Source organism: Chlamydomonas reinhardtii, chromosome 6 (assembly GCF_000002595.2).
Source record: "Chlamydomonas reinhardtii strain CC-503 cw92 mt+ chromosome 6, whole genome shotgun sequence".
NCBI lineage: Eukaryota > Viridiplantae > Chlorophyta > Chlorophyceae > Chlamydomonadales > Chlamydomonadaceae > Chlamydomonas > Chlamydomonas reinhardtii.
In genome coordinates, this window is record NC_057009.1 from 593,039 (window position 1) to 604,824 (window position 11,786).

General features: G+C 61.6%; 1 protein-coding gene across 1 annotated transcript; it reads right to left on the reverse strand.

Annotated features, from left to right (window-relative positions):
* Window positions 1–7,782: 7,782 nt before the first annotated feature.
* On the reverse strand, window positions 7,783–11,770 carry CHLRE_06g253250v5 (uncharacterized protein). The gene is made up of 8 exons (XM_043062631.1): window positions 11,596–11,770; window positions 11,291–11,419; window positions 10,957–11,046; window positions 10,671–10,811; window positions 9,896–10,492; window positions 9,364–9,721; window positions 8,733–9,163; window positions 7,783–8,536 (listed from the first exon to the last, which is right to left on the reverse strand). The coding sequence occupies exons 1-8, from the start codon at window positions 11,623–11,625 to the stop codon at window positions 8,222–8,224; spliced, it is 2,091 nt and encodes a 696-aa protein (XP_042923337.1). The 5' UTR covers window positions 11,626–11,770; the 3' UTR covers window positions 7,783–8,221.
* Window positions 11,771–11,786: the final 16 nt, after the last annotated feature.

The following is an 11,786-nucleotide window of genomic DNA, read 5'->3' on the forward strand; positions in this document are numbered from 1 at the left end:
CTGGCGCCCAACAGGTGGGTGCGATAGATTAGGCCACGGGGGCACACAAGATTGGGAGCTGTACCTCAAAGCGAGCGAGTGAATGATGATTGTGTGACTCACTTTATCCAGGCCATACAAAAAACGGTGAAGGCATGCGCATGCTCATCAAGAGCGGATGAATGCGACATCCAAGAGGGGACACTCCGTTTTTTAAAGCGCGTCGATTGGCGTACGGCTGATTGCAAGCGCACGCCACGGCATACATAATTGCACCAACAGCAGCCTGCATCGTGCCACTTGCGTACCATAGCTGCTGTTTGCGGCACCAACCGCAGCTTATGGCGCTACACCAGCACGGTGCAGCCGAACGACAGACCGGCGGAGGCACCCGAACAGACACCTAAACACCTACCGCTGCGCAGTACCCCGGCTTGCCCCTCCCCCCTCCGGGCGCCCCGTGTCATGCGTGCCCCGCAAGGGACGCAGCAGCACGTAGAATCCCGTGCACAGGCGCAGGTGACAGCCGCGGATCAGGTAATAGGACCTAACCGAAGGGATAATCGGTTAGGTAATAGGGCGTGACGGTTCGAGGCTGTGGGAGCCAGCACACAGCATAGGTTGTGTCCCTCCAAACGGACAGCTTGTAAGTACATTTGGTCCTTTTATTGACGATTGTTGCGGAACTAATGCGTACGGAGACCAGAGCGGATGGCGGAGTGGGCTTGCAGGCGGCACGAGAGTAGGCAGTCAGTAGCGCAAGTTGCGAATTCATATGTTACCTCGTAACCGACGGTAAACGCTGTGGACGGTCGCGCCCATGGCTGGCTGACGGAAGGTGGCGGCTGTATTGGGATGGCTGGGCTGGACGACGGCGGCCGGGCTGGCGTTGGGACTACCAGAAAGGATGCGCCCGAAACCAACCTGGAGAACACCAGCGCCACCGGTGCCCAGCACGACATGTATGGGAGGGAGGGAGGGACAGGAGGCGTGATGTACTGCAGCGTAGAAGCTATGGCGCTAGGCGCGAGGCAAGCAACGTCAACCCCAAAGCAACCTCGAGGACATGGTGCGCAAGCCGGGCTACGCTGTGGCTGTGCGCTGCGTGGGGTGACTAAACGAAGCAGGGATGACACGCCCCCTTGAACGAGGGGTCGGTGCCCAGGCAAGGTCTTCGATAGTATCAAGCGTTACCTTGCTAGGCCAATCGTACCTGTGGAAGGTGAGCCGGGCCTGGGTCGCGGTGAAACCTGTGGCGGTCGCCGGGTCGGCGACTGATCCGTGCCATTGCCTGTTTAATTACTGGCAAATCCTGAGGTCTCGCCGGCCTATCCACGCAGCCACGCTTGGTCCCCGGTGACTGCCACTCAGTTCACAGAGGCCTAATATGTCGCTATCGCTGTGCCCTGCTTGCACCCTGTTCTGTGTTCACGGCTCCTGGGAATTAGAAACCCGGAACCCTCCACCCACGAGGCCACGACTCTTTCTTGGACGCCGACTAACCCAGCTTCGTCTCCCAGTCATTGCCACCAAGCCTGGGGCTTAGGCACTTACAAGGAACAACCCCGGGAAGAGTTCGCTTAGGAAATGCCAAACCGGCTCGTGTCATTCCTCCGCCTGTGCCTTGTCTCCTCCGCAAGGGAGGCGCCCAGGGTTGCCTAGTACGCGACCCTCTCTCCATAATACGCGTATTAATACAGCGTAATAGGATTTCTAGTACAGTACGTTAAAATACGCTGCATAATACGCTGGGCCACGAAATCCGGGGGGAAAGCCGATGCAAACACGACACGCGTGCCCGCACCATGCCCGAATCGGTGTGATTTGGATTTGCGCGGCCATAGTCTTCTAGCGGAATTTCCTTCAACTTATTATACTCATATTGTTATAAGACAAGGGGTGTCAGCTTTGTACAGCTGGAAAATGGGCTGAGCCCCCGTACGCTTGGGAGCTAATAGGCGTGTATCGCCCCGTTAGAGCCTCAATGCCGCTACGACGCGCAGGCGCATCGGCTAGGGACACTCGGGTTGGGGTCGTGCGGGATTTCCCGCGCCACATGCGTGCCTTGTCACGTTCCCAAACACCCCAAGCATTTCTTTCGCCTCCTGCCATACTCAACACCTCCCCGGCGCCCCACGCTCAAAGGGCTAGGCGCGGGGCGGGGGCGACCTCGGGGCTTCTCGGCATTCTGGCGCGTTGGCAGGCATGGCAGCGCAAGTCGCTCAAAGACTTTCAATATACTTCCCCGCTTTGCTTGCCGCCAACATAGTTTGCCTTATAGACTGCATATCGGCGGGCACCGGATGCTTTCCTCGCGACCTCGCGAAAGTCAATTTCCATGGACGCGCGAAGGCACTTCTCGCTCCGCCCGAATTTTCTCTGCCACCTATTTACATGCAATAGGCATTAACAAATACTAATACGTAGCAGTCGCAGTTTGTGCCAGTATGCTATGTTTTGCCGACGCACGCAGCCACGCAGCCACCAGCCACGGACAGGGGTGTTCCTGGGGGGCTTCGCCCCCCCCCTGGAACGCTTCGCTGGGGGGGCTCAGCCCAAAAACACAGCTGCATTGCGGAGAGCAGCCATGGTTCGCGAACTTCGGCGGACACCCTTGCCAGGCACCCCTCGCGCCCCTCGCCCGCCACGGCGCTGCCACGGCCCACCCCGCTGGTTTCCCCAGCACAACGTATTTTCCAACGTACTAGCCGACGAGGGCAGCGTACAGTACGTAGTACAGTACGTAGTACATAGTACGCGTACTACGAACTACGCAACCCTGAAACGAAGCACACGAGGTACAGGGAAGTGATGGATGCGGTTAAATGAGCAAGTGCGCCGGGCGGCCGAGGAAGTAACGACCCTCCCCTGGTAACGACAGCGCGATCTCTGCATGGCTCATCCCGGTCGCACTGCGGTCGGCATGGGCGCGTGCGGTGCATGCCGTGCGACACCAGGAAGCCACAAGCAGCAAACACAAACGAATCCTCCGAAGGGGCGGCAAGGGACGCGAGCAAACGCAGACAAGGAGGCAAGGGGTGCAAACAGCAAGCAGGTGACGGATGCGGACCGCATTGCGGTTCCCCACACCCGTCATGAAACCGGCAGCCGCACGGGGCGGCGGCTGCCGGCCGGGTGGGGGCAGGTGCGTTAGCGGGGTGGCAAGGCACACGGTACTCGACACACTGAAGCCACTGGATCGGCCGGTATCGCCGGTGGCGTCATCTCCAGAGGGCTGTGTATGGGTTGGGAGGCCGCCGCCGCGCACGCCCGCAACGAATACTCCTTTTGGGATGACGCGACGGCGACAAGCAAACACCTAAAGCTGATAACTTTGGAATTCCTGACAAGAAATGCGGTTCCCCTTGCAGGGGACAAGATATGCGCTGACTTATCGCAGCGCAGTGGAGATGAGTCTAGTTATCCCCCCCCCCGAGGCATGGTCGAGTCTGAACAGCTCCTTCCCTGGAGCGATGGGACGCCGTTCTCAGCGCCGCTGCTGATGCGGGTGTGATGTGGACAGCATATGCGCGCTGGCGGGCTTCTCTGAGCGCAGGTCGGCGGAGCGGAATGTCGGAATTTCGCGCGCCGTAACATGCCGGACGCAGCGGATACGGCCGCCCTGGGAGCGCTGGCGATGGATTTGGTTGAGCGTAGCGAATGTGTATTCAGAGGGGCTCCTATGGAGGCGACGGCCTGCTCGGAGCGCGGGATGGGCCCCCAAGTCTGGAGTCCACGCGCCTGGCTCGCATCCTTTGACGCAAATGATGTCGCCCAATGCCGTGTTACACAATAGGCGCAAAAACGTCGCGCGGCCGGGAGCGCTACAAATGTCACGGATGCTCAGTTGCAGTAGTTCACCCTCCCATCCCCCCATCCCCCCCCGGCGCAGCGGCTCGCCCACAGCCGCGGCATATGTAGAGTATGTAGATTTCGAGTCAATGCTCGCGTGCTTATGCGAAGCCCCCCCTGCGGCAATGTGTCAGCATGCGAATTGCGGCTGTCCACCCACCCATCCCTCCGGCCCCCGGCGTAGCTGGTCGTCCCTACACATGCAGCCCGCGTGCAAATGTGCAGCGAATGCCAGTGTCCCAAGTACTTTCACACCCTACATGTGCAAACACCTACCGCTACGCAGTACCCCGGCTTGCCCCCTCCCCTCTGTCCCATTGCGCACCGTTGCAAGGCCAAGTATGCCGGGAACTTAGCCCCTGAGCCGAGCTATCGGCTATGGGCTCATTCCAAACGTCCATTTCAGCGTGCAGTTGTGCGAACGGGATGGGGGTGCTGGGGGAGGGATGCCCGGACTGTGCGGGGAGGCGCCGGTGAACACAAGCGCGCTGGTGAGCCAAAGCGAGAGCGCGCGGGCGGGGCGGGGGCCACGGTGGGGGCCCCGAGATGTTGCACATGATTTCGCGAAATCGCCACCACGATAGTATGCACCGTTGATACCACAAAAATCAGCGCTGCTGATGCATCGAGAAGCAAACGGCGCCGCTGCTTTTGCCGATCGGCGAGGGCGCATGCGCTTCGCCGACGACCCGAAATGCGGGGTCGATTCTGTATATAAATTTCACATTCGAAATCGCGCTCTGGAGAACGACCACGCATTTAGGGTCGTCGGCGCTTCGCACTCACCATCTCTGTCAATTGTTTATTGCCTTGAGGTATCATTGTCTACCACAAGTCCGTGACTGACAAGAATCGCAACCCGATGGCGCTATCGAGCGCCAAGATCCTCCAATCCCTTCGCCTCTAGCCTTACGTCTTCCTCGCGTTTCCGCAAAGTTATGCATCGCTTGGGACAAGTTGAAAGGCGTATTATTTGCACAAGAACTCTGGCTACGTTCGGGTTTCCCCAAAATAACTCAAGGTAAAACTGTCATAACCGAGGGGGGCCCGCCTGGGGACTCGATGCGACCGCAATGGCTTCCGCCCCTCCCCCTTCGGGGGAAGGGGCAAGCCAACCCAGGGGCAAGGCCGGACCGAAGGGACGGCCAGCCCCCCAGCCACGCCTAGCCGGGGGGGGGGGGGGCTTAGATCGTGAACACAACAATGAGCATCGATCATTGCGACGTACCTGCCGTGTTGCGTTAAAGTCACGCACGGCGCAGGACGCTCGGGTACGTGTCTGCATGGGCCGGGACCGAGCTGGATCTTGTAGGCGTCAGGAGCACACGGCGCTTTATCTGCCGTTGTGCTTCTGCACTGTATTTTCGGATCGTGCTTGCGTCTGCAAAAAGTACCATACTGGAACAAACCGCGAGCGCCACGTATTATTTATTCCCTATTGTCAACCCGGGTTCACTTCAGTTTGGGGCACCGTCCCAAAACTGCACAACCTTTGGACCCGTGTTTAGTCGTGGTAGTACAGTCCGACGTACCTTACCTACCCCCCACAGATTCAGTACTACCACTGCCGTACGGCCCTTCCCGTGCGGAGGGTCATGGGGGCGGATAGGGGGTCCCCATGGCCAAACTGGTCTCCCCTGAGTCCCCCACGCTCTCAGCCCCTCCGTGCATGTAGGAATGACTTGCTGGTCAAGTGGGAGGGCGGTCCGCGCTCGCCTGAGGTCGAAATGGGCGGGTTTTGGCCCGCCAGCCATGTGCCCGATGGGCGCGTGTCAGTCCAATCGGGCCAAAGTGTGCTGGAGAGAGCAGTAACTCACTCAATATGTTATTTAGACACCCAATATTGCATTGGAATGTATCCCGGGGCAAAATGTGAGGCTCTGCAGACCGGCAGTTTCGCGACCGAGGTCCCTCGAGGAGCCATTTCTTCGAACCGTGATTGATGCCGTGTCTACTTTCAGCTATAAGAATGGGAGCTCAAGGCTTTGCGAGGGCTAAAAGCAGCTCTTCGTGCACATTGTCGGGGCATGTCGCTGCATTTCGCGAGCTCGGCGAGCGGGGAGGCCGCGCCAGGGCTTAAAACAACTAGTCATAACATACATATGTCATGTAGAAGCCTTAGGCAAGGTTTGGTCTTTGGACGGTGCGGCGTGTATGGGCACGCCCCGAGTGAACCCGGGTTGCCTATTGTAGAAAAATACGCGGCAGGGAAAACTCGGCTGGAGCGAGAAGCAACCTCGCGAGTTGTAACGCCGGCTCTAGTTACTTGTGATCATAACCGAGCGAGCTTACCTCAGGAACCTTGCGGACCTTCGGCCCACCGAGGGACTGTAGACTAGCTTGGTTATCCCCCAAGAGGAACTCGAATACATGAATGGAACCGGTGGGAAGCGGCCCGACCGATTGGTACCTTGGGCTCAGCAAGGCCCGTACAGAGATGGATCACGTGCGTAGTCGACGTAGTAGACGTGCGGTCCAAATACTACGCTCTGTAATCGTAGAGAATCTACACTACTTAATATGTTATTGGGCATATCGTGATGCCAGCGGAAGCGTCGCTTAGCGTACTAAGCTTGCCGACACAAACCCTGCCTAAGTCGAGCAGGCCCGTGTTACACGAGTCCATGGACATCTTGAGTTTCGCGAGGTCGCGAGGTCGCAAGGAAAGCAGCCCTGTCCCGCGGATTCCACAAAGGAAGAGTTGCCAGTTGACTTCAAACTTTAAGCCCCCTTCGCAGTTCGCACCCTTGTAGCCGTAGCACAGGCCAAACAATTCGTTTAGTCCGCCCAACCTTGCCCGTGTTAGGGGTGTGGGCCGGCTCCCACACCCCTAACGCTTCATCATGGTTCGAACTAGCACCCGTAAGGTGTCGCTGCGAAGCGTTTGCGAGGACGAGGCAACGCTCGCAGCAATTAGGTTCAAGGTGGATTTTGTGGCCACGCCCCTTCGGTACCGCCTGCTGGACTTCCTGCAGCACTTCGTCGTCTGCCGAACGGACCCCGCCTTCCACTGCGCGGTCTGCGACACCAAGTGGCGGGAGCAGTGCGGACTGGCTGCGCCAGCGGCCCAGCGGCAGTGGCGGCCCAGCGGCAGTGGCGGCGCGCATGTTCGGAGCAGAGGGGGCAGGCAAGGCCAGGTGGAGGAGGAGCCGCCTTCAAAGCGGCGCCGGCGCACAGGTTGAGACCTGCCGGTGTTGTCTGGTCAGCGACCTGTGCTGACGAGCATGGCGTAGCGGGCAGTCGGCTGCAGCGGCAGGGGTGTTGTCCTTGCTGTCTGGTTGGCCTGCTGCCTGCTGCACTAGTGCTTGATAGCTGGGCGCGACTGGGCACATATGGCGGGCGGTGCCTGCACAAACCGACCCCGGCTATGTCCGGGAGATGAGGCTGGTATCGGAACCTTCGGCCTCAGACGGAGGACCACTTTTCCCTTGCAAGGGAGAGCCACCTTTTCTTGTCGGATCGTCCCTCTGCGTGACAACCCACCCGCCCCCCTGGCGCCGCCGCGGAGTAATGTGGTGGTACCCGTGGGCGCCGCGGCGTGGTTGTCTGGACTCTGCTGTTAGGCGCTACATGCATGCGACACACCCAGTACTGGCAGCACTTTCGGCCACTAGTGCAACCTCAACACGGGCGGGCTTGGGCGGGCACGGCGGACTTGGTGGGGTTATCGGGAACTGTAAGGCCCGAGCCAGGAGGCCGTAGTTAGAAGGCCGCTGCGGGCCGCAAGTGAGTTGCAAGGCTGCTTAAGGCATGAGTGGAGGCTATTGTCGGTTTTGAGAGATTGGGATTGTCGCTTGGGGCCGTATCTCCTCGGGCTGTAAAATGCATGCAACCGGGGGCGGGGCGGGTGACTCGTCACGCGGCATTTCCGCAGCGGCAACACACTGTTTGGACATTACGAAGGCACCAGTGGTAGTGCTTGCGTCACAGCGGAGGCGGACCGCTTGTAAGCACATTTGGTCCTTACACCGTAAGCAAAACACCTAAAGCTGATAACTTCGGAGTTCCTGACCAGAAATGCGGTTCCCCTCGCAAGGGAAAGGTGGGCTGAGCCCACGCCACGTCTTTAGTCTGAGGCCGCAAGCGTCTGCCTCATCTCCCGGACATAGCCGGGGCTGGTTTGTACAGGCATGGCCCGCCATGTGTCCAGTCGCGTCCAGCTGTCAAGCACAAGCACAGCCACCACAGGGCAACCAAACGGCAGGAAATCCTCCAGCCACAACATCCTCGCTGCTGCGGCCTACCACATACTGTGCAGTGCTATGCTTGCCAGCAAAGACCGCTAACCAGACACCGGCCGGCCTCAACGGGGAAAAGTATTGTATGCGTCCTTCACATACCAAGCACAACCCTGCAAATGACCCACAGTAAGGGAACGGGCGCCAGCGCCTCACCCGCCCCGCCTGCCCGCCCCCGGTCCCATCATGCCTCCCTCCATGTACCCGCCGCCATGCTGCATGACGCTACTGTTGCTCACGGTGCGCCCCGCCAGCGCCGACAGCTCGGCGGCGGCGTTGGCCTCATCCTCGCTGAGGCCCGCCACCGTAGCGCTGGACAGCGCGAGTGCGTGCGCCGCCACGGAGCCCCCGCCGCCGCCCCCGGTCACACCGCCCAGCACCGAGCCGGGCACGTCCACGTCGTACTCCTCGCCATCGTTGAGCTCTTGCAGCACGCGGTACAGCTGGCCGTCGCTGCCTTGCACCAACTGTGTGTGGGAGTCAGGCCACATATGGTTTGGAGGCAGGCGAGCATGCGTCGCTAACAGACACGCGCGCGCAACGAAGATGAAAAATGGATGGGTGCTTTGGACGCTGCATCCTGGATGCATTGCGGTCGGCCTGGTCCCGACCCGTCGCCAGTCCCCATGCCATGGCCAGTCTTGCTCGGACCCTGGGTCGCACCTGGCCAAACATGAACGGGTCCTGCTGCACGGACGATCCGGACACCGTGGCGTGGGAGGTGGCCCGCGCCTGCGGCTGCGGCGCCTGTGGCGGCGGCGGCCGCATGAACCCACCGCCACCGCTGCCGCCGAGGCCGCGCAGAATGTGCCTGGCGCCGTGGTGCAGGCTACCCATCAGCGCCCCCGGCCCGTGGCCCGGTCCCGTTGCGAGGTCATCGGCGTCCATGTGCGGATCGTGGGCGACATGGCGGTAGGCGTGCGGGTGCGGGTGCGGAGGCAGTGGCGCGCGGAAGCCGTAGTCACCGCCGGCGCCTGGGCCCATGCGGTGCAGCGGCGGTCGCGGCGGAGGCAGCAGCGCATGCCCTGGCCCGCGGCGGTTGGCCGGCGGCGGCGGGTGCATTGGCTGAGGCGATGGAGCAAAGGGCTCCGCAACTGCGCAGTTCAATGCATGCAGGGCACCACCGCGTAAGGAGCGCGCCTGCCAGCCTCCAGCAGTACTAGTAAGCAAAAACGCGGCAACCAAGGCGCTAGGCGGAGATACCGTGTGTCCGTACTCCGGCATTGGCATGGACGCCACGAAGCACGAGTAGCCAGTACCCGCTTCTCCTCAGAAAGGTGAACAAGCAACTCACATCTCGGCTGCTTGGCAGGCGGTGGGAAGCCTGCCGCACGCCCCGACGGAGGTGGCGGCGGCGGCGGCGGCGGTGGTTGGGGCGGCGGCGGCGCCATGTCCATCGGCTCGCCCGCGTCTTCCTGCACCCCAGCACCAGCAGCCCCGCCTGCAGCGGCAGCAGCGGCAGCTCCAGCAAGCGCAGCCTCCGCTGGGCCCAGCGCCACCCCTATCGCTGCGGCCAGGCGGCGGCCGGAAGGCGTGATGATGGTGTCGCCTCCCCCGCCTGCGGCCCCTGCGTCACCCGGCCCAGGCGCACCAGCACCTGCGCCGTCATCCTCACGCGCCGCCGCGAGCTCGTCCAGGACGTGCGCCGAGAGCTGCGATGAACAAATGCGGTGGGAGAGCGCATTCAGGTAAGGTCATGGGGGACGTGCTAACCTGGTGCGCGTATAGCATGAACGGGCCTGAGGGGCATTCAGTGCCAGCAATGCCAGGCTGCCAACAACGACGATTGGTGCAGGTTGCCGCAGACGTCCACATTCACTACCTACCGGTGAGATGGTAAACCTGGCGCTCGGTCGCGCCGCTGGGCCGGCACCGGGTGCCGCGGCAGCAGCGCGTGCGCTGGCTGCAGGTCCGATGACTGGATCCGCGTTGGGCTGCTGCTGCCGAACCGGAGGCGGCCCTTGCGGCGGCTGCATGGTCGAGACAACCCCTGGTGGGTCGGTCCCGTTACCCGCACCCGCGCCCGAGTCGCCGGTGCCGTTCACGGCAACCGCACCCGCGCCCCGGTCGGCGACTTCTTGCGGCTGCACAGCCGCCACCGCCCCATCCGCCTCTGGCGACACCCGCTGCGCGCCCGCGGCAGCACCAGCGACACTGGGACCGCCGGCAGCTGCGGCCGCTGCGGCGGCATTCGCCGCTGCCAGGGCGATGTTGACGCGGCCACCACCCCCGCCTGCTCCTGGCCCGGCCGCCACTCCGGCGACGCGATCGTACTCGGCTAGGGTGCTGGAAAGGGCGGTGGCGGCGGCGGCGGCCTGGCCGCTGGCCTCCAGCACCATGTTGTTGCGCAGCACTTGGGGCCGGTCGTCCATCCGGTCGTCCTCTTCCCGGTTGTGCACGGAGCGGTTAGGGTGCGGCATGATCTGGGTCGAATGGGATTGGATTAGCAAAGTTGGCACGGGTGCGAGCGGCAGTACGCCCTTCTCGAGTTGGGAGGGCCTGCTGGGGAATGGCACACGGCTACAGAGGACACGCATGTGCAGCTGACCGCTCGCAGGCCCTGCAGCTGTGACCGCCCCTCATCCCCGCGGCCCAGCTGACCTCGGTGGCGGTGCGGTGCGTGGTAGACAGGCCCGCGAACTCGCGCATGAGGGCCAGGTGCGGCGAGCCCAGTGTGCGGGCAAAGCCGGGGCTGGCGTATGCCCACGAGCTGCCCTTGTCGTTCACGATGAACACAAACACCTGCACGCACGTCGAAAAAAACTTTAGGGCATACAACAGCTATGTAAGCGCAGACAGATTTTCACGCGGGCAAGCTGCAAAAAGCTGGCGGTGTCCAAGAATGGCGCAACGAGTACCGCAACCTTTGTTGCTCTCCAACGCCCACCTGCGCGTCTGTTAGCTTAAACAGCTGGTAGGACTTGAGGATTAGGCCTCGCTTGCGCTTGGAGAAGGCCTGGCGCTTCTGGTCCGAGCCCTGTTCCCAAAGGAGCGGTATGGGCGCTGAAGTCACGTCGCACGGCTGGAGCTAGCCGGAGGAGTGGATGTTGCGGGTGGCAGAACCACACAACTGTATATACTCCGTGAGCGTGCAACACGCGGAGCGAGAGTAACCCTTCATGCGTTCACGTTTACAAGCTCCGCATAAAAGGAAAGCTGCCCCAGAGCAAGGACAGGGTAACCGTACGGGGTAACCAGCAGGACACCGCCACGCCCCCCACCTCGGGCTTCTCCGACGCTTTCCGTCTTGACTTTCCCTTGCTCTTGACTGGCACTTTTCCCTTGTTCTCATCCGAGTCCTCGTCTGAGTCGTCATCGGCTCCTTCAGCGTCGGCCTCCGCCTCCCGCGCCTGGGGCACCATGTACCATCAAACGGGAAGCCGCCCGTGCGACAAGGCTGGTGGCGCCACATTCAATGTGGCCACACGTGCAACAAACGAGAGAACTCGCTTACGACGGCGTTCGGCTCTTATGGCCTATTTTGACGCCCTGAGACTTCCGCGCGACACATGAGCCCGGACCTCACCCTCTCGGGCTCATCTTCCGGGCGAGCCATTTAGTTTGTTGGGCCGTCCTTGCCCACGGGCGCCCTGGTTGCCAAACTTGGGTGCCGCCTAGCTCGGGCTCGCTTTGCGTCGCTGTATGCACTTCCTATATGCCAGCAGTATGAACTCAGTTTGCAGGCTCGGAAGGGGAAGAAACGACCGAATCAGCGCG

Bases quoted from the DNA above. Each gene is read 5' to 3' on its own strand.
- CHLRE_06g253250v5 (XM_043062631.1), bottom strand. From the start codon at position 11,625: ATGGCTCGCCCGGAAGATGAGCCCGAGAGG. The intron at 10,493-10,670 runs GTCAGCTGGGCC...CATTCGACCCAG, and splicing joins CGCACCGCACCGCCACCGAG to ATCATGCCGCACCCTAACCG. The intron at 8,537-8,732 runs GTGCGACCCAGG...TCCCACACACAG, and splicing joins ACCCGTTCATGTTTGGCCAG to TTGGTGCAAGGCAGCGACGG.